The sequence below is a fragment of the Martes martes genome (assembly GCF_963455335.1).
Source record: "Martes martes genome assembly, chromosome: 10".
Lineage (NCBI taxonomy): Eukaryota > Metazoa > Chordata > Mammalia > Carnivora > Mustelidae > Martes > Martes martes.
Window position 1 is genome coordinate 57,175,889 of NC_137898.1, and position 22,284 is coordinate 57,198,172.

The window sequence follows — 22,284 nt, forward strand, 5'->3', positions numbered from 1 at the left end:
TTTATGTTCCGCTAATAAGTGAAACTGTATGATAATTGACTTTCTCAGCTTGACTTATTTTACTCAGCATAATCTCCTCTGGTCCCATCCATGTTAATGCAAAAGCTGGGTATTCATCCTTTCTGATGGCTGACTAATATTACAGATAAAGGGCTGATATCCAAGATCTATAAAGAACTTCTCAAACGCAACACCAAAAAAAAAAAAAAAAAGTCAAGTCAAAAGATGGGCAGAAGACATGAACAGACACTTCAAAAAAGACACACACATGGCTAACAGATACACGTAGAACCTTCGTTAATGAAAACCCAGAAGCAGCCATAAGGATGAAGATACATTCAGTGACTCATAACTAGTTTTTCCCTGAAGGGACACCATCAACAGAGATTGTGCTGTGGAAAAAAATCTATGTACACATACAACCAGAAAATAAACAGCAAAATCAATGCATGCATGTTTAATACTGGAAAAATCATGGCCTTCCAAAATTTCTCCACGTTTCTTATAAAAGCACTCCACACTCAACTAAAATTAAAATGATCTATAAAGGATAATACTTGTAAAGTTTACTTAAGTCTTTTTAGCCACAGAAACTGCAATGGAAATAAATGTCAAGAGTCATTTTCAAAACAAAAACAAAGATCTATTCTTCTGATGACATGCATGATTAAAATGTCTATGCAAGACACATTGCTCTACATTCCTAATGACCAGGGGGAAAAAACCTTAAGTCAATTTTTAGTTTGCAGATGATCAAAGGATTTTGTATTCCAGGAGTTGAAATCCTCTGGATATTTTCAGCAACAACTACTGGATGTTCTTTTCTGGTTTTCTCTGCAGCATCAGCTTTGTAAGAGCAACTGTGTACACTGGAGTCACAGTGTACGCCCCACTAAGCATTTCCACACCAGCATTCAAACCCAGTAAGTTGCACTTTCTTCCTGCACATGAAACAGTGATTCTATTTTTGTTTTGGTTTTCCAAGAGCCTTGCTTTGCTCTTCAGATGGTCGCTGTGCCGTATCTGACACTGACTCTTGTAGGTCTTCTGTTTCAGGGACTGCCTTGTCCGCAGATGCACTGTTCACTTGGGAAGATGCTGCAGATTCTGATAAAGGTGACTGATTTGATACAGCGCTTGGCTGCACAGATGCAGACGTGGAGTCTAGCGGTGACTGAGCATCCGGGACACTGCCGTCCATGCACTGGGATGGGTAAAGATTCAGACACACTACTGACAGAAGCTGTGGGTGGGCTTATTCTACCATTAGTGCTATTCCGTCTTTGAGGATGTCCTTTAGAGCATACTGAACATATGCCCTTTGTACATAAAATCCACAGCCAGCGGAACAAAGCAGAGGCACTTGGCTTTGCTTAGTTTCTTGAGCCATGTTCCTCTGTTGCATACCACCCAAACCTCCAGTTTTCTGTTTGCTTCCCCTCAGATTAACTTCACTTGAAGCTATATCACAGTGACAGCTTCTAGTGCCCACGTTTGAGAGTAAGATCCAAGTTAACCACGCACCATGGAGGTAGTACTGACATCTCTACCAGAGTGAACCTACAGAGTAATTTGATGATGTTCCTGCCTGAATCACCCATGAGCTACCTAATATTCTTTAATAAGTCCTTTTTCTGATTAAAATACATTCCCGGAACTTTAAACTCTTGTTATTAGACAACATTTTAGCTGGCTGGCTCCTGACTCAGTCTTCTGCTACCCACATCCAAGGCAATGAGTTTGGCCAAGTACCTCTAAACTCTATCACACTCTGATAAAGAGACTATATCAGTTTAATCTTTTCTACTGTAGAAATATACTTCCTTTTCCAAAACCGACTGAATAATACTATATTTATATAGTTGGCCACAAAATATTTTCCCAAAGGCAGGTTGTAAGGGCATTTTAAAAATAAATTTTTATGCCATGGGGTCATAAAATAAGAGCCAGTCTAAAAAAATTACAGGTGGCCCTTGAATAATATGGAGGTTAAGGGCACTAGCCACCCCACATATACCCTGTACAGTCAAAAATCCACATTTAGCTTTTGACTCCCTGCAAATTTAACTACTAATACCCTCCTATTAATTAGAAGCCTTGCTAATAACATAAACTCTCAACACATGTTTTGTATGTTATATGTATTATATACGTCATTCTTACAATTAAGTAAGCTAAAGAAAAGAAATGTTATAAGTAAATCGTAAGGAAAAGAAAATACATTTACATTACTGTACTCTACAAAATCTGTGTGTAAGTGACTCACACAGTTCAAACCTGTGTTGTTCAAGGGTCAGCTGTATTTATATAATTAAAACTTCACTTGTGGGGCACTTGCATGGCTCAGTCATTAAGCATCTGCCTTCAGCTCAAGTCATGATCCCAGGGTCCTGGGATCAAGACCCACATCGGGCTCCCTGCTCAGCGGGAAGCCTGCTTCTCCTTCTCCCACTCCCCCTGCTTGTGCTCCCTCTCTTGCTATGTGTCTCTCTGTCAAATAAATAAATACAACCTTTAAAAAAAACAAAACTTCACTTGTGGTGACCAAAGCATAACATAAAGACTTGTCAAATCACTGTTATACACCTGAAATCAATGTAACATTGTGTGTCAACTATGCTCAGTTTAAAAAAACAATACCTAATTCAACAATTTCTGGAGAAAAATAAATTCAAAATTGTAGTTACAGTTTATTGAATGACAATGAATGCATCATTAAATGTATGAAATATAGTCTGGCATAAATTTAGAGAAAACTTTACACTCCCCAATAAATAAAAAGTAATGCAAGAAGCAAGGGCGGAATAAAGAGAATGAGCAAAAGTAAAGAAAGGAAAATACAGTAAGGATAAAATCAGAAAAAAAAGCAAGTTAAAATAACTAAATTAACAGGTACCTTGAATGAACATAAATTAGACAGACCTTTGGCAATAAACGTAATTCTCTTGGGAGAAAAAAAAAGTAGTGGTAAGCACATAATATTAGAGATCATAATCAAGAAAAGGCCTAGAAATGGAAAAAATAAAAGTTACTTTAAATTTAGGTTGCTGGACCCAATTTCAACCTCTGAAGGAGTGGGGGTCGTTTTTCCACAGGAACAATCAATTCCCAAACATGAGCAGGGTGAGAATTCAACTCAATTCTGACACTGTCTACCCGAAAATAGCATCAGATCCACAGGTTAAGGGATCAGTCCTACAAGACTGCCCTCCCCCACCACATACACACAGGTTGTTACCTGTACTTCTACCTACTGGCTATAAACCACAGACTCCTCTTTGGGTTCAATTAATTTGCTAGAGCAGCTCACAAAACTTAGGGAACCATTACTAGATTACTGGTTTATTATTAAAGCATATAACTCAGGAACAGCCATGTGAAAGAGATGCAGAAGGCAAGGTACAGGAAGGGGTGCAGAGCTCCCATGACCTCTCTAGGCATGCCACTCTCCCAGTACCTCCACACAGTTACCAACCCAGAAGCTTTCCCAACCCTGTCCTCTTGGGTTTTTATGGAGGCTTCATTATGTAGGCACGACTGATCAAATCATTGGTCATTGGTGACTGATTCGACCTCCAACCCCTTTCTCCTCCCCTGGATATCAGAGGTAGTGGGGAGGGTATGACTAAAAGTCACAACCCTCTAATCATAACATGAGTTCTCCTGGCTACAAGCCCCCATCCTTCAGTTAGGTCCAAAAGTCTTCTCATTAACATAATAAAAGACACCTTTACGGCTCTCATTACACACAAAATTCCAAGGGTTTCAGGAGCTCTGTGCCAAATGTAGGAAAGAAGACTAAATATATATTTCTTATTATAAACCTCAATATCACAACTTTGTATAATTACACACTCATAAATTATGGAAACATTGACATTTTGAGGGTAATAACTTACTAAAACAAATTAAAGTTGAAAGAAATCTAAATAAATACCAATACAATGAACATAAAGCTATTTCTTCTTTTTTGTAATCCAACACAACACTGATATCAAAACCAAGAACAGTATTTGTCTGGCTCGTTCTTCAGCCAACCATCCAAACACCTTGCCATTTGTATATATTGTTATATTAACAGTTATTAACAGTTGCCATTGTAATATATAGTTATATTCTCATATATAGACAACAAAGACATAAACATATCTCAGTAACTATAAATAAAAAATAGAAATACATATTTATTTTTGAGAACATATCACATACACATCCATACTGCTATATTCCCAGCCGTGGCATCTCACACTGAAGTAGGTCTTCTTCATACTATTGCTCCTTTCCTTTGCCTCTAGAGTTGCTCCCTTTCTCTATTCTCTGTTCTCAGAATCTTGGGATAACTAATATACACTCTCAATGACTCCCCAGTCCGTTTCAGAGGCCTCCAGTGACTCAGGAGCACTTCCGAAAAGGCTCTCCATGTCCTCTAGACAGAATTCTAGGTTTTAGCTTCTACGCTCTCTTTCCCTGACTAAATGAGAGTCTTAACAAACGTCTGTGGCTTTGCTGCTCTGAGCTGGGACTTCTCTCTTAGCTTGGGCTAACATTGAGTGGATGGGGGAGGAAGCCCTAACTTCCCCTACTTGGGACTCTGAAGAAATATCAGCCTTGCTTTCTGGAAACCAAAGACAATCTAGAGTACTGGAAGAACAGGAGGCTTTATTCTATTACAAAAGGTCCAGAAAGAGACTTTCGAGGTAGAGTGGGGCAACTAACCATTGTCTGAGGTGCACTCCTCTTAGCCTCCACCCCTCACACGTTTTTCTTCTGACTGCTGTGCCACTATCATGGGCAGCTCTCTTCTAAAGTTCAAGCCTAAGTTTGTATGAAGCTTATGGAGGCCCCAGGGTTTGCACCGGCTTCCTACCCCTTCCTTAGCCCCACTTCCTCAGCCCTACTTCCTCAGTACCCTCACCTTCTTCCCTGCCCCCCCAGTCAGTTCTCAGTCTTTACTTCTTTTATGGTAACATTCCTCACCCACAGCACAGACACCATCTCACAGCTAGCCACTCACCTTGTTGTCCTGGTCTGTGTTGGATTCAGGCAGAGGGTTGTGGTCTGCAGTTACAGCCATGGAATGTCTCTGAAACAGAGCCTCGCCTGCATACACATGTCTGCCTTTCACAGCAAACAAGGCACACTGAGTGAGGTTGGGAAGGACAACTTCTCTGCAGGGGTGATGGGCTGCTAGGCCTTCAAAAGCTCTCTGTCCAGCGTTGGTGGTATAGTGGTGAGTGTAGCTGCCTTCCAAAAGCTCACTGTCCAGCCTTCCCTTGGTGAACACAAGCCCTCTCCCCCAGCAACCCTAAGGTGCCCTTTTCTCTGGGCCCTGAGAGTCAGTCATGGTCATGGACAATTGCAAGTTACAAATGAAAATGATCTCCCATTAACTATTTTAACTTCACAGAATGTTCAAAGTATAACCAACTTGATCTTGAGCTCCTGAAGAACAGAGACTATGTGGTTCATAGGAACAATACCAGCACCCAGTACAAAATGTTAAAAAAAGCTGGTACTCAATAAATGTTTAAAGTGGCTTGGTTAACTCAACCCACTGACTCTTCTGTTATGGCAGCAATTTGTCCACATCCTGGTGAATAAGATGATCCAAAGGAGACATCAGTTACCTCTTCTTTTTGTTTTTTTGCTCATGGCCCCATTTGTTTCAGGAATTTTCTGGTCCTCACTCTTCAGAGTTTTAACTATGGTCTGAGCCCTGACATTGGCATGAGGATCCAAGGAGTCCCAGCAATGAAATCGTCTGGAACTGGGCGTCAGTTGCAGCATTTCCTGGCTATATTCCATGTCCACAGGATATGCCTTTATTTGCTTATTCAGTAAACACCTAAATATCAGAAAAAGGACAAGGTGCTGTAAGTGCAAAGAAAAACCCAAATCACTGACTTAAGTAGCAGTTTGTGTGGGCACGTGACCGACTCTGTGTCTTTGGGTGGGGGAGGGGGGGCAGTCATTTAAAATTTACAAAATAGTAATAATAATGACAATTTGTAACCAGGGATTCCACTTCGACTCTACCGGATCCCAGTATGTTTCTTTTTTTTTTTTTTTTTTTTAGTTTTTATTTTACTTCCAGTTAGTTAGCATACAATGTTACTGTATCAGGTGTAGGACAGTGATTCAACCCTTCCATACATCACGGGATGCTCATCAGAAAAGTGCACTCCTTAATCCCATCTGTTTCTAACTTTAAAGTGGATTGTGGCAATAATAATAAGCTGCCTGCTTAAGTATCAAAGGACAAGAGTTTGCCAGGAAAACATTAGGAGGGCTTTGGTGGGAGGGGTTGTTTTTTGTTTTGTTTTTCACTAAGAACCCAGTATCTGCGGTTGGAGCCAGGAGAGGTCGCTCATCTTACAAGAAACTGCATATGAGTGCTCAGCCCCGCGCCAAATTGGGGTCACAGAACCAGACGCGACTGACCTCATAGGCTGCTGAGTTTAACACAGAAAACTGGGAAAGGAGTAGCATTAGGTCTCTGGCGCTATTACCCGGAAGGAACAAGGCTTGCTCTGCAGGGCCTGTCGCCAGAGCAGATGCGTGAGACTGAGTGTGTCCCGTGGGTCGAGAGTCAGCAGGGCCTCTGTTAAGGCAGGGCTCCAGAGGCCTCGTTCGGGAGCCGACACCCCTCCCCCTGCCGTGGGAATGATCCCTGAGTCCCCTCACAGTTTAAATGACTCGGAGTGGAAGGAGCCAGAAAAAACGAGGTAGCAGAGAAAAAACACCGGCACGCCGAGAGCCTATCTCCGATTGGCTAGAGTTGTCTGGATCCCTGTCTGTGATTGGCTGTTCCCACAAAGACGCCGGCGGCGTGCGATCCGGCGAACGGGCCCTGCCCGCCGCTCATTGGCTCCGGGCCTGTGGGCGGGGCCTGGGAGCCCTGCGGGAGCAGAGGAGTCCGGCGTTTGGGGGCCTTCATCTACCACGGGCGGTAAGTGCTGCGGAGGCTTGACCGGGCGCTTGTGCGGCCGGGAGCGCTCGGCGGTGGCAACTGGGAGTCTCCACGTTCGGTTTCCGCCGCGGGGCGCTAGACGCCGCAGAGGAGGGAGGTGGGTGGGCAGCTGTGCCTGTTCTGAAGTCGGAAGTCCTGCATACTCTCTTCTGTCCGCACCCGTCGGCTGTCCGGCTGTCCGCGGGCCCTGCTCCGCCTTCTCGGGGCCGGGAGGTTACCATCCCCCTCTGTTCCAGAACTCCCCCGGGGGTCACGGCCGCCCCTGCCCCTCTCTTCACTCTGGCCTCTCCTCCCCAGGCTTTTCCACGCTCTGGCCCCCGCCCTGAAATGTGTTTCCCACACTGGCTCCCCACCCTAGTAAAGGCAAGGTCAAAGCAATTAAACATTTAATAATTAAAATTTTGTCAAAGCAATTCATGTATAATAAAAAATAAATCAATAAAGCCGGTGTTATATGGAAGAGCAAAAGTAGCTACGTGACCCTAAGTCCTTCTTGGCGGAAGCCACCACTTTGAACTTTTTCATGTTTAAATCTTTATGACTCAGAAATCTAAAATATGCTTTTGCCTCATTTCTTGGTGTATCGTTTTGATATTTCTTTACCTCACCTTCATACTGCCACCATCTTCTCAATTTTCGATTTCTGTTGGCGTTCTCCTGTTGATCTTTGTGGCTTTAAATCATAGATCTCAACTTCTCGTGTCACCCTTAGGTGGTAGCTCTTAGTGCCCCACTCTATTAGATGAGAATATTGATACTTCCACTCCCAACCTACTATCAGACCTCAACGTTTACACGTAATTCTTTCATATTCAAAAAATGTTTGAGGCACTCTCCTTTATGTTGGAGATACAGTAGGGAACAAAGTAAGAATATCCCTATCCTTGTGAAGCTTCCGGTGTGGGAAGTAAGATGATGTTAAGATTAGGATCATGGAGAAGTCAATTCAAGCTGTGAAAACAGCAGGGACCCAAGTGAGGTAGAATAAATGGACATGGGGTCTGTAAGAAAGTGGAAGTTTCTCTCTTTGCTTCACTGGGCACAATTGCTGTTTCAGGGTTAAAGAGAGAGCTTCCCTATTGGACTGATGGTGGGGAACCAGGAGAGGACCTCCATAGGTTAGGGATTTCACAAAACTAGGTTTGAGGATACAGGGTTCTGCATTTTGGCAGTGATAGTGGGAGGTGGACAGTCAGGAGACACAGAGGCCAATAAGAAGGCATGGCCTGCTGCTAGCCTGTAACAGAGAGTCCTGCAAAATCTACATACTACTGCAGGTTCTTCAGGAAGCCTACTGGACTACCCTAAATCACAGTGATTTAACTCTCTCTCTTTTTAAAAAAGATCTTATTACAAGAGAGAGAGAGCATACAAGCAGAGAGGAGGGGGAGAAGGAGAAGCCGACTCCCTGCTGAACAGGGTGCCTGATGCAAGACTTGATCCCTGAGGACCCTGAGATGACATGAGCCAAAGGCTTAACCAGTTGAGCCACCCAGGCACCCAATTTCTCTCTCTTGAATTTTTATTCTACCTTGAAGCTGGAGAGGTTAAGTAATTTGCCCAAGATAGAATGGTGGACTCCAGGACCAAGCGTCTGTAAAATGAAAACAATAGAATAATGGTTTTGATTTAGGGTTGTGAAACTGAGTTAATCTGTGTAAACGGCTCAGAATATTGCCTGGCACATAGTGTAAGTGCTTGAGGAGTGTTTGCTATTATTTTTACTGTATAATATGCTCTCAGTTACCTAACAAATTATAACAAGATTTTAGGTCTAGGAGCTATTTCCTGTCTGGCTAGTTTATTTATTCAACAACAGCAGCATGGCAGGCACCGTTTTAGTGTGGAGGATACAGCCATGACTAAGAGTTACAGGGTTCTTCCCTTTATAGATTCTAGCCAGTAAACTTGGGAAGTAAACAAAGAAATAATGCCTACTGAGCCAAGAGCCTGCCATTGATCATTCAAGTTCCATACTCGTATCTGGTCCGGACAGAAATCTCGGGTTTCTTGCTGAGGTAGTGACTTCCATCAATATGGATTTGACTATCATCAAATGAGCTGTGTTTTTATCTTCCAGTGGGTGTTATTTCATCTCTGTTTCTAAACATATCACTGAAGGTGAAGGAGAGTGTCTTGGGAACTTAGTGAATGCTAGTGCTAGAGAAATGGGCAGGGGTTTAGAGGCTGTGGAGAAATTTACATATATTTTATATTTATACTCAAGTGTGCAACACAGGAGAACAAACTGAGCATATAGGCAATGGTCTTCCAGCGTATTACCTTTTCTGCACCTTGAAACATATAAACACACTAGAGAGTAAGGCTAGGGGTATTTCTGGCCTTATTTTGGATACTAAAACACCACATTTTGTGGGACCTTTCCAAGCTCAAGAGAAACAATACTGATTTGGAGAGTGTGATTGAAGTAGGGTGGAAATGGTCTGGTGAGCAAACTCAGAGGAGATTCAGAGATGTCCAAATGAATGAAAATGGAAAACTCCAATATCCACTCACTTAGGCATCCCCAGATGTCTCTACAGTGGTATGGATAATGTGACCTAGTCGGAACTTTAGTTGGGAAGGCCACCACTTACGTTAACCAAGGTCAATAAAGGATCCAAAGGAGGAAGTTGTTGGGTTGTTGGGTTGGTTTTTTTCGCTCAGTCACTAATTCTCCCTTTTGCTGATCCCTTTGCTCTTTAACAGAAGAACATTTTTATCTTACTTGTTTCTTCTTTTTCTTCTTCTCAGCCTTGACTACTTCTACCTGGCTGTCTAAGGACGGAGTGAGAAGGAGCCATGGATCCTGCAGCATTGGTGGAAGCCATGGTGGAAGAAGTGGCCTGTCCTATCTGCATGACCTTCCTGAGGGAGCCTGTGAGCATCGACTGTGGCCACAGCTTCTGCCATGGCTGTCTCTCTGGACTGTGGGAGGTCCCAGGAGAATCCCAGAACTGGGGTTACACCTGTCCCCTCTGCCGGGCTCCAGTCCAGCCAAGGAACCTGCGACCCAATTGGCAGTTGGCCAATGTTGTAGAAAAAGTTCGTCTGCTGGGGCTACATCCAGGAATGGGACTGAAGGGTGATGTGTGTGAGCTCCATAGGGAACAGCTAAAGATGTTCTGTAAAGAGGATGGACTGATCGTTTGTGAGGCCTGCAGCCATTCTCCTGAGCATGAGGCCCATAGTGTCGTACCCATGGAGGATGTCACCTGGGAATATAAGGTGCGAGATGGGAGGCCAGCCATCCCGGTCTCTCCCTGCCCCATTCTTGGCTATCTCCAGATCTAGAACTTGACCAGGAGCCCCAGAGACTAAATGAAAGCTGATTCCTTTGGCTCCTCCCACCCACAGATCCTGGGGCCCTGATGCAATTGAGCCACACCTCTCCTTGCATGGGAACTTCCCATGTCCACACCCCTTCCCTGATCCCAGCATGGCTAATGCCTAATCCAAGCATGCTTTCAATACGGAGAATTTGAAGGCGGCCAATTTGGGTTAGCTCCCCCAAGTGCCTTGGAGGAGTTTGGGCATGAGATAGTCAAGGCTGCAACCTACAGAACCCACAGACTCCTCACACTGCCACCAATAGTCATCTGGCAGTCACTTCAATTCCCTCTTTTATCAACAAAACTGAGGCTTAGAAATTTGAGGGCATGATAATTGATTTTAGAGCTGGAAGGGACTGTGGCTGAATTATTTAGGACTGAATGGGAGTAATCTAACTTTATAAGATGCCTCTGACTTTAAGTTAAATTAAGTAAAGGAAGATCAAGGGCCAGGACTCAGGTCTTGCTCTTCAGCCAGTGTTCTTTCTCCTCTCCCTACCCTTTCTTTTTTTGGGGGACAGGGGTCATCTCTGTCACACCTGCTACTCCGTTTATTGTCACCTTCATCAGCTTCCAGATGTCCACACTGACATGTCTTTATCAGATTCATTATCCCAGTGACTGTGATCCATAGATCTAGTACTGGTCTTAATTCTCTTTCTTGAAGTTAAGGTTAGAAGGTAAGAGCATATGACAAATCCTCTGAATTAGGTGTTTTCCTATGCATGAATAATTTCTAAAAAATTACAAGTATTTACTCACTCATTTTACTTTGAGTTTTAAAACAGGGAGGCAATGAAATATAGGCGTAGCAGTTAGAGAACTGGGTTAAATCCCAGCCCAACCATTTATTAGCTGAATGACTTTGGGTAGTTCACTCACTAAGCCTCAGTTTTCTTATCTATAAAATAGGGATAATACTTAAAGGGTCATGAGTACTAAATGTAGGTTTAGTGCTGAAGCCACATACGGCACCTGGTAAATCTTTAATAAAATGGTAAATATTTTTATCAGAACACTTTATGGTTTCCAACAATATACTATTGTTGCAGTATTTTAGGATAGCGCTTCTTACCTATAATATGCATGCATTCCACCTGAAAATATTGATAGAATTCAGGTTCTAATTCAGTAGTCCTGGGGTGAGGCTGGGGTTCTGCATTTCTATCAAGCTCTGTGGTAATGTGGTTGCTGCTAACCCTCTTGGACCACACTTTGAATAACAAGGTTTTAAGATGCCTTGAGATAACAAGGCAGATACAGATAAAAATAAGCATGGATAGGAGTGTCTAAGGTTGGAGAGGGACCTTTTCTTCTACTTCACAGAAATTTAGAAACTGTAAGAGTTGACATGATTGTGGGTTGGAAAACTGCCCTGGACGTCATCTGGGCAGGAATCACTCCCCCTGTGATTCATTCTGGCCCATTGCCCAAGGGATGCTTGTTTTCCGATCACCTGCCAACACTAGGAAGCCTCATCATCAACCTGGGCTGCCTGATGTGTCCTCACAAGGTTTTTATTTCTTTCAGTGGAAACTCCACGAGGCCCTGGAGCATCTGAGGAAAGAGCAAGATGACGCCTGGAAGCTGGAAGTTGGTGAGAGGAAACGAACTGCCACCTGGAAGGCAGGTTGCCACCTGGGGAAGGAAGGCTGGATGGTCACTGTGTTGTCCGGGAGCTGGCCTGTGGTCTCTTCTTCCTTGTCTCTGTGAGGCAGAATGTGGCATTGAAGTCAGAGAGCCTGGGGTTCTCCAACTAGCATACTCTACCTTAGGCAGGCCATGTACCCTCCCAATTCCAGTTTCTTGGTAGTGATAAAGGGATAACCTCTGGGTTTATGTCTGCGTATGTGAGAAAGGAAAACCACGTGACTCGGGTATGTGTTGTTAGTTCACAGAGGTAAGAATTACATAATGCTTAGTAAAGCCTGGTTTCTGTTTCACTTTCCCCAGGTAGAGCATTTTTACTAAAAGTTATTAAAATATTGGAAAATCATCCCTGTAATAAATTTGAGGACCAGAACATTTGATCCACAGAGGGTAACACTCAGCCTGCCTAAGAAAGCATAGTGAACTGATATGATATCAGTAAGGAGCGAAGCTCACAGTGTAGTTAAGTTACACTGCCTTAGAGGCCTAAGTGCAATCCTTCTGGTCATTATTCTGAAAATGGAATATATTATTCTGAGACTAGAAAATAGTCTAGAGCATATAGTACCAAAATAATATTCTAGGCCCTACTAGGCCCAGTAAGAGTAGTGATAGGAACCCAGAAGCATGTGCTGGAGCTCTGGGAACAGAGAGGTAGGCAAAACAGTCTCCTTTCTTGTGGCTTCTGCAGTGCCTGATACATAAATACCCACACATTGCAGAGTGTGTGTGTGTGTATGCATGTGCCAGTACCCTCAGTCCTGGGGGGTCCTATCAGAATCAGTGCTGATTTCTGGTCCTGCCTGGCCCTCCAGATACAGGTGGAAACCCGAAAGCAGAGTATCATGTGGGAGTTTGAGAAATACCGGCGATTACTAAAAAAAACACAGCCTCCAGGTCGGCGGCTGGAGGTGGAAGCAGCCGCAGCTCTGGCCAGCCTAGAGCAGGAAGAGGCGGAGACTGTGCAAAAACTGGAGCAGAATCACAATGAGCTCGTCCAGCAGAGCCAGGTGCTGTGGAGGATGATTGCAGAACTGGAAGAGAGGTCTCAGAGGCCTGTCCGCTGGATGCTGCAGGTGAGTGGCAGGTTTTTCTGGGCTCTCTAAAAGAGAGCTGAAGGTGGTGTGGGACTCCAGGAGAGGATTCGCTAGTCTTCAGTGGGACCTGTCAGCACTGTGCCCACCAGACGTGGATCCCATATACCACCCCTTCCACTATGCTGCTGCTCTACCCCTGGCATGGCCTCTTGTTGCCTGGTAGGTGGGACAGCACTTAGGCAGCTCTGGCATAATACCCGCCCCTCCCCTCTGGCCTGGGAATCAAGGTGGAGCCTGAAGTTAATAAGTCCAGCCTTGCTCTCTACCTCCTTTTCCCTCAGAGAAACCCCCTCCCAGAGCTCATTGCTGTCTGGTCCATCTAAGGAATAACACATACTCATATGCTGCTTTTTTTTTTTCCTCCTTCTAGGGTATTCAGGAAGTCTTAAACAGGTATGTTCCATCCTTGGAGCCCCTAAGCAGCCCTATAAAGGGATAATGGGCCCAGGCCAGAGGCAGAAGTGGGAAAGGAACATAGACCTAGTACCCACAGAAGAGTGGTGCATAAGCATCATCTTTCATTATATTTGCTAAAGAAGCTTTGTTCCTCATTCTTTTTCCTTTGTACTCAGTCAAATTCATTTCAAGTGTTAAGAATTTCAGACAAAGTTATAAATTACACAGTCTCAGGTGGATTGCCCAAAAAAGGAACAAAGACCGCAGATGTCTCCAGTTGTGCTCCAGCCTGAGTATCCGCCTTCCTCCTTTGTGGCACACTGCTTCCTCTCCCAGTGCCAAATATACATCTGCCCCTCCCCCAGCACGGGGATGCCAAGGTTCTCTCTGTGCCACAAACCGTTCAGGCTCAGTCAAATAATCATCACATCTCTGCTTTGCCTGGTGTTGCTGGGGAGGGGCACCCCACTGACTATCTCTGGCCAAGCCCGTCTTTCCTATAGTAAGGAAGGCCCATATAGCAAAGCAGGACTTCTGGCCCCAAAGTTTACCTCTTCTCTGCCAGGAGCAAGTCTTGGAGTCTGCGGAGGCCAGAACCAGTCTCCCTGGAGCTAAAGACAGATTGTCGTGTGCTGGGGCTAAGAGAAATTTTGAAGACATATGCAGGTAACGAATGCTTGGAGAGGTTATGGTGGGCAGTGGGAGGGACCCCTCCTAGAGAATGAAAATGGTTGAGTGCCTTCTGGATGCCCCCGCTCTCCCCCGTCCTGCTCATCTCTGAGAAACCTGTGGCTGTGTTAATCAGACCATGCCCACACCCTCTGCTGCATGTCAGTGTCTCCAACCAGGATCTTTATTCCCAGCTGACGTGCGCCTGGATCCAGACACCGCTTATTCTCGCCTCATTGTGTCTGAGGACAGAAAATGTGTGCGCTATGGAGACACCAAGCAGAAACTGCCTGACAATCCTGAGAGATTTTACCGCTACAATATCGTCCTGGGAAGCCAGTGCATCTCCTCAGGCCGGCACTACTGGGAGGTGGAAGTGGGAGACAGGTCGGAATGGGGCTTGGGAGTGTGTAAGGAAAATGTAGACCGGAAGGAGGTGGTCTATTTATCCCCCCACTATGGATTCTGGGTGATCAGACTGCGGAAGGGAAATGAGTACCGAGCAGGCACCGATGAATACCCACTCCTGTCCTTGCCTGTCCCTCCCCGCCGGGTGGGGGTCTTCCTGGATTATGAGGCCCATGATATCTCTTTCTACAATGTGACTGACAATGGCTCCCATATTTTCACTTTCCCCCACTATCCCTTCCCCGGGCGTCTCCTGCCCTACTTTAGTCCTTGCTACAGCATTGGAGCGAACAACACGGCTCCTCTGGCCATCTGCTCCCTGGACGGGGAGGACTAAGAGGGCCACCCTCCTAGCCAGAGGCCTTGGAGTGTCACCTGGCCCACACAGGTTTTGGTGGGTCCACCACCAACAAGGATCCCCTTGAACTATGCTGAGTCTAAGATCCAGGGAGCCCTCCGCCTGGCCCAGTAGTCTGTTGCTACTGGGCCAAGGTCTCTCACTAACCTACTCATATAAAAAAGCTGAGGTGCCATCAAATGAGCATGGCACCCCAGTGAGAGAAGCATGACAGGGCTAAGAACAAGGATCTGAACAGTTTTAAGGTAATGCGTTGCTGTGAGAGTCAGGACTCTGTCCTTTCTGTAGCTCATGCTCCTCTTCCCCTGTCCCTGTGGGTGCCATAATTAAGTCAGCAAGGATGATGAAGTAGATCCAACCTAGAGGAAACCCTTTGCATAGGGTTTGCCAGAAAGCCAAAAGATACTTGTTCATGTCCAGAGCTGATTGCTGTGCTGATACTAGTAGAGGATGCTTTGCCTGAGGTTTGCTGCTACTGAGCAACCCATATTTGACCCCAACTCTCTGACCCCCTAACTAGAGAAGTGCCTTGCAGCATTGCACAGGCCACCCCAATATGCATCCCCTCTCTGAGCATAAGCTGGGAAAGTCGCTCTATCTCAGACCTAAGGAGATCTGTGTCCTGGTCCTGCCTTTTCTCCAAGCGTCAGGATCAGAAAACCTATGAGCCTTGTTCTTGTGTTCATTTTATGGATGAAAAAACTGAAATGGCCTTAAATGCAGTAAGTTACTTCTCACAAAATGGTTGAAAAAAGATTGTAAAGCTTATAAAGTATTTCCCACATTCAAATGAAACAAGATGAGCAGACTTGCTTCTCAGGTCACCCATCTGCATATCATTCATTACAGTTGGGTCTGAAACATCCCAGTGTTGGAAGGGTTTTAGGTGTCCTCAGTGGAAAAGTCGGTATAGAAATTGCAGACCCGCCTACCTCACAGAATTGTTTTGAAGATCTCAGATCCATCCTGTATTTTTCCTTTCTCAGGCGTGGAGAAAGGCAGGCCATGGATTTTGCCTGCAGTAGCCTTCCCGCCTTGCCTGCTTAGAGCCAGCATCCATACAGCAGTGCCTTTGTTTCGTAGAGCCTCTCCTGATAATCTCAGCCAGTTAGACAGAAGGTCCCTTGCCAGTGGCAGACTCTGGGCCACCATGATATGTTGTGCATCTATTGTATGTGTTATTGTTTGGATTAGAATGGGGACTGTGACATCAGGGTAGAGAATGGAAATAATAAAAAGAAAAATTTAAAACAGATGCACTGGAAAGAAGGCTCACCCACAAGCTAGTTGGGCTAAAGTTTGGATCTTTTTGTCACCAAGGGACTCTTCATGGCTCTGGTAACTACATAATAGTCTGCCTTTCTCTTCTCTAAATCTATGACAGAAGAAGGAAAGGGCATGAAAAGCCAGCTTAGGAGTCATACGTTATAATGAAAGGGAAGTAAAACTATGTATCTGGGCTGTTGACCTTGGAGTGATGGTTATATGTGCCAAAAATAATACATTGCAGGGCTTAAGAGTATGATGTGGGAATGCTTGTGCCTGGAGATAAATTGCAAGGCAAGCATGTGGAAACCATTGGCCTTGCCTATTGCAAGGGGCTCTGATGTGTACATCAACATTGTCGCCGTGGTGCTGTGGAACACAACTTCTGATGTAGTGGAAGCTTGAAAGTAGTGACCGGTTGAGTCAGGATTGGGCAGCAAAATAATTACCAGGTCAGGTATAGGCAGAAGCAAAGTAATTCCTGTAATAAAGAAGAGTAAATATTGTCTTTCTACTTTAATTGTGTTGGTTGTTCACATATGGAAGAGGTAAAACAGGCTAAAATGGAGAAATAAACTCATTCTGCCCACCATGCTTCCAAGTCACTCCTCAAGCATTAGCAGAAGGGGAGAAGTTTCCATTCTCTGCTTGGAGAGGAATGAACTGGTAAGTCACAGACCTGGTCTTGGCAAAGGATTGAGCTGACCTACATTAAAGGGACCATATGTCTTTTATAGGGGGATTCCCTGGGGAATTGTTTATAAACTTGAGAAATCAATTTTTAGGAAGTTCTTCCGGTTATGTCCATGGACGCTTAGCAGAGGCAGCTAGGAAACAAACCAGTGTTGTTCTTTTACTATGGTTTTATTAGGACTAATCCTGAAAGTCTCTTAGAAGGAGGATTTTTAGCTGATAAAATCATTTAAAAGTAGAGTGAATTGAGTAGTGGAATGACTTCATTGTTAACATGCTATTTTGGGAAGGGTTTTTTTTGTTTTTTTTTTTACTTTTATAAGCTGATTTGGGTGCTATGATTACCTGTGAGAAGTACAAGGTTAAACACATTGTTTATTTCATATTGTCTGATTTTTAAGACCAGGCAAGAATTTTGAATCTTAAATATGAAAACCCTTTGCTCTAGGATAGCTGCTTATACTTCCTTTCTCAGAACGCCGTGAAGACAAGAACCTTATTTGTCTGGTTCACAATTTTAGCCCAGTCTAGCACTCTGTGTGTGTGTATGTGTGTAAATATTTAAATGAGGGAACTTTCATTCATATGCCTAGAATCAAAACAAAAGTAAGCTTTTGTGTCATAGGGATGTGAACAACTATATGGTATTTAATTATAATTCTGTTGAAAAAAACACGATTCAATAGATAATCACAAAAATGGCCCAGAAAAGGAGGAAGCAGGGGGTCATGCAGAGAAGAGTGTCTGTGCCACTCCCTTGAATGTCTAGGATATCTCCTCCATCTAGGTGAGATCATTACTACAAGGCAGGGATAAGCTTTGCCCATACTTATTCTATTAACAGAGAAACAAAGGTGCAATGCCTGAGCCTTGAGGCAAAAGACTGAAAGGGGGAAATAGTCCTGCAGACAGACAGGGAGAATTCTTGGACTCCCTACAGGAAATCCAGTCTCCCATTTTTCAAGCAGGATGTATTTTAATCTCTCAAGATCCAAACACTGAGACTCTTTGTGGGTCCTAGGCACTAGTTAAATGGCATATATTGATTAGTGTGAGAGGACAGGGGTCACGTCTGATCTATTAGAAGCACAGGGGTAGCTTCTGTTTGGGGATAGCCACGGCAGTGAACTAGTCCACTTTGGAAGTATGTAGTTCAATATCTGAGCACTAACAGTGGGTCCCAGCTAGTTTCAGGGAATACCAGTGTGAATGAAACACAAAGCAGGGCAGACTTCTGAGGGAAATGCTGGGGAGAAATCACTGTTTTGAGTGCAGGCTGAACTATGCCTTTGTTGCTCTAAATCAGATTCTTTACTATATCTAATATTCTTGTATTTGATGAACATAGTTGTTTGGGTTGCTTATAGGGAAACAACAGTTCTTTGGGTTGCTTATAGGGAAACAACAGTGTGACTTTTCAAGATAGAAATCTTATCAAATGCATTTAACCACCGCATGATGTTGATTTGTTTTTACATTGAGGAGGAGTTTCTTTTTCATACTCTTTGGGAACTCAGTGCATCACTACCAGGTTTTTAGAAGCTGATTCCTATTCACTGGTATTCAGAAATAGAATACATTCTAGGTAGGCAAGTAATTTTAGTACTGGCAAAAGGGATGGATGCCAAGTTGTTAAGCAGATTGTTTGGAACAGCTATCACATGAGTGTTGACCTACACGGGAATACACTTTCAGTAGTGCCTTGAACTACTTAAAAGTATGGAATTAGAAATTTATTTGGTGTATTTTTAAGTACAGACAATATGTCAGATGTTGTGTTATGTGGTTTCTATTAATTATTTCTTTAATCTTTAATATCTTCTTTGAATTAACATTGTATCCTCCATCAATAGCAAGGAAATAGTAAGACTCAGATATAATAACTTGTTATCAACACTACTAGGAAATGATGTTTTATTAAGATTTTCAAATGTACCAGAGTCAAATATATGTATCTTTTACATTTGAAATCTTTTTCTTTCAATATACACTGGTTATTCACTTCAAGACTTTCCGAAAGGGAAAAATAAAAACAAAGACCAAATATATGTCTGGAATGTGGAAAAGAATAGGGACCTTTCAGCTTCGTTACTGATACTGTATTCTGTTAACCATCTCATCCCAGAGCATACTTCCATGGTGGTGTCCAGTTGAAAAAAGACCTATATTATATTTGATCCCTTTCTTTTATGCCTTACAGTTAAATTATACAGAACCAGACTGAGAAGCAAAGAGAAAGAGGTCCACAATCAAACTCACATTGTCTTAGCTTCTGTTACTTCAAAGCAAAAAGCTGGTGATTAGTATGCTGACTCCAACTAGCTTAACAATAGGGATAAATTGAAAGGATATAGAAGTATCTTACAGAATTTAATAACAGGGATGCACCTACGTGCCCAAAATGAGTTGGAATCAGAGAACCAGAGACTCCCATTTCTTCATCTCATCTTGCTAATCTGCTTATCTTGCTGTGGAACATGTTTCTCTTTCCAAGTTCATGGGTTAGAAAATGACCATAGTCAGTGATCCCAAGTTTATATCTCCTCAGATAAACTAGGACTCAGTTTGACTAGAGGACTCTGGTCCATGTATAAGCACATGATCCAAGTAGACCCAGATTGAGTGGATTCATCACTGGGCCAGAAGGCAGGGTTACATATTAACAGTTGCTTCCATAATAATCACATGAGTAAATTAATAATCCTGATAAAATTAGTCAGGTGGGGGGCCCAAACAGTTGGTTCAACTGATACTCATTTGAAAATAAGGGTCAGAAGCTAAGGAAAGAAAAACCCCAAATCTATATTCTCTGCCCAGACTTACACACAGATATTAGTTGATTGAAATCATTAAAAGTGTCAGAAAATTAATCATTTCATACACAGTTGCTAGAAGTCAGAAAATTGGACAAGAATACACTTTATAGCTTCATCTTAGAACTTTTTATGGTGCTAGGCACACCAAACCAGCTCTACAGATTTCTAAGATGTCTCTGAATGCTTGATCTTGAGTCATCTTGGTTGCTGGAGATCTGAACAGAATGTGTTTATGAACCCAGTTTGGAGTGGTCAAAGAGGCAGTGCATCAGCAAGCTCCATGTTCGCTTCCGTATTTGTTTGGTCCTCAGGCCATAAATGATGGGGTTTAAGGTGGGTGGGATGACCAGGTACAAATCAGCTAACAGCACTTGAGTGTGGAGGGGCACTGTATCCTTCCCTAGCCAGGCCACGTAGATGGATGCCATCCCAGGTAGGTAGTACAGAGCCATAACCCCCACATGAGAGCCGCATGTGCTTAATGCTTTCAGCTGAGCATTCTTTGAGGCGAGACCACATACTGCCTGGAGAATCAGGTGATAGGAGGCAGCAATGAAGGCCACATCAGAACCCACAATAATGGATGAACCAATCACACTGTAGAGATTACTGGGCATAGGGTCAGCACATGACAACTTGGCTACAGCTATGTGCTCGCAGTAAGAGTGGAGAACCACATTGGAGCCACAGAAAGGCAGATGACTTAACATCCAACTCAATGGAGTCATAAATATGACAGCTCTGACAGTGATGGCCACACTCATTACCAGCATCAGTTGAGGTGTGAGAATTCTCTTGTAGTGTAGGGGCTTACAGATGGCTATATAGCAGTCAAAAGCCATGGCCAGCAATAGCCCTGTCTCCACAGATGTGGCTGCATGGACGATATACATCTGAGTGAAACAAGCACTAAAGCTGATGGAACCGTCTCCTGAGAAGAAGATGCTCACCATCTTGGGTACCACAGAGGAGGCCATAACAATGTCCACAGCAGCCAGAATATACAGAAAGCAATACATGGGCTCTTGTAGAGTGAAATCCATCCAGATTACAGTCATTATGAGTACATTTCCTAACAGAGAGATGATATACATGGCACTCAGTGAAATAGCCAGCCAAAGATGTGAAGAGTGCAAACCTGGGATGCCCACAAGGAAGAAGGTGTCAGGGTTTTCTATTGTGTGGTTATATGGTATTCCCAGCATCACAGATGAAACTGCTTTCCTGTTAACACATAAAACAATGTAAGAAATGGATGTAGTCCTGTAAGACTAGTTCCCCGCTCTATAGTGCTAGGGACACCTGGTGGCATTTTCAACTCAGTGGACTACAAGATCAGAAAACTGAAATCTGACAATTTATCCTGTTTCTCCTTCCATCTTTCTTAGTATTCTTTGCCTTCCTAATTTCTGTTTATTATTCAAGTATTGGCTCATGGCTTATCTCTTTGAGGAGTCTTCTCTACTTCATTCCCCATCCCATGCTGAGGCTAAATTAGGTATCTTTTTCTGAGCTTTCATGGAATCTCCCATGTTGACCTCTAAAGGACGTCAACTGAAAATCCTAATACTCTACCTATGACTTTATTGTAGTCAGTTAACTGTGTGTGTCTTATTCATGGCCTTATACCAAGTGTGTGACCCATAGCTGTGATATACAAGTCTATTAAAAGAAGATCATAGCAAATAGTTTTCCATAGAATGAATGAGAAAACAGAGGAATTTGTCTTCTAACTTTTTATGTTAAGTTTCTGATCCTTAATTATTGAATGAAACAATGAACTTCTTAAGATTGAACACATCACATTTTGTGTCTTCAGTACAGTACCTTGACAATAGATGAATAAAGCATCCTTGAAGAAATAAATTGATGGATTCAGGAAGATAAGAGAACAATATTAGTGCTTTCTGTGGGAGATAATAAACTGTCCAGAAATATTTATGATCCCCACTTTCCCTTTTAATTTTTCATCATTAGTATATCCCTAAATAATTGGTTATGTCAGATTGATGGAAAGGACTGGCCCCAGGATCCCAGACTGCAATAGACATGTTCTCTGTTAACCAAGCACTAGACACTCTTCCTGGTTCCCCATCCTAACCATAGAACATATATTTGCTCCTTTCATTTAGCCACTAGCACTAATTGACTTCACACACAGATACCAACAGGCTTGATGGGAGTCCTCAGAAGTTTTCTAAAAATCCAAATTTCTAGGATGATTGCAAACTGATCTTTATTGAAACCGACAAACCAGCACCACCACCACCACCACCAACAAAAATCCCTAACGTAGAAATGCCTTATAATGGAACAGGTTGAATAAAGTACTGAGCTCTGCTTCATGGTCATATTAAAAGAACTTTGCTGTGTATAGCCACTGGGTGAGACATTGTCAGTGATAGACAATGAGAAGACAGTGGAAAGCTTTTTGAAGTAGGATGGTAGTAAAGAATGGGGAAAAAAATAATTCATCATATCCTTAAGACTGTCATGTGTTTTCTGGATGCCACAAACTCAGAGTTGACCCATCATTGCTTAAAGAGCTGAAGAGGAACCTGAGGGATGAGAATGCCTCCCCCACCATCCCACTCACCTCTGATCCAGGATTTTCCTCCTCCCGCACTGC

At 43.4% G+C, this 22,284-nt stretch overlaps 2 protein-coding genes and 1 pseudogene across 3 annotated transcripts in view; 1 reads left to right on the plus strand and 2 right to left on the minus strand.

Annotated features, from left to right (window-relative positions):
- Positions 1-703: 703 nt before the first annotated feature.
- LOC308350888 (AN1-type zinc finger protein 6-like) lies at positions 704-1,390 on the minus strand (annotated as a pseudogene). The gene is made up of 2 exons: positions 1,035-1,390; positions 704-941 (listed from the first exon to the last, which is right to left on the minus strand). The product of its transcript is annotated as an AN1-type zinc finger protein 6-like (transcript).
- A 5,490-nt stretch (positions 1,391-6,880) lies between these two features.
- Positions 6,881-18,855, plus strand: TRIM68 (tripartite motif containing 68). Its single transcript, XM_080815005.1, has 7 exons — positions 6,881-6,949; positions 9,725-10,198; positions 11,833-11,928; positions 12,768-13,028; positions 13,420-13,442; positions 14,011-14,111; positions 14,309-18,855. The coding sequence occupies exons 2-7, from the start codon at positions 9,773-9,775 to the stop codon at positions 14,857-14,859; spliced, it is 1,458 nt and encodes a 485-aa protein (XP_080671131.1). The 5' UTR covers positions 6,881-6,949; positions 9,725-9,772; the 3' UTR covers positions 14,860-18,855.
- Positions 18,856-19,885: 1,030 nt separating this feature from the next.
- The window catches only part of LOC308350889 (olfactory receptor 52I1-like), a gene marked incomplete at both ends in the record, with an annotated part of 51,652 nt that continues 49,253 nt past the window's right edge, over positions 19,886-22,284 (minus strand). Inside the window, one exon of the mRNA XM_080816348.1 lies at positions 19,886-20,879. Coding sequence (XP_080672474.1) covers positions 19,886-20,879 — 994 coding nt within the window. The remainder of the gene's footprint in view (positions 20,880-22,284) is intronic.

Coding starts and splice junctions, on each gene's coding strand:
- TRIM68 (XM_080815005.1), top strand. CDS start 9,773: ATGGATCCTGCAGCATTGGTGGAAGCCATGGTGGAAGAAGTGGCCTGT. Junction 10,199..11,832: donor ATGTCACCTGGGAATATAAG/GTGCGAGATGGG, acceptor TATTTCTTTCAG/TGGAAACTCCACGAGGCCCT. Junction 11,929..12,767: donor AACGAACTGCCACCTGGAAG/GCAGGTTGCCAC, acceptor CTGGCCCTCCAG/ATACAGGTGGAAACCCGAAA.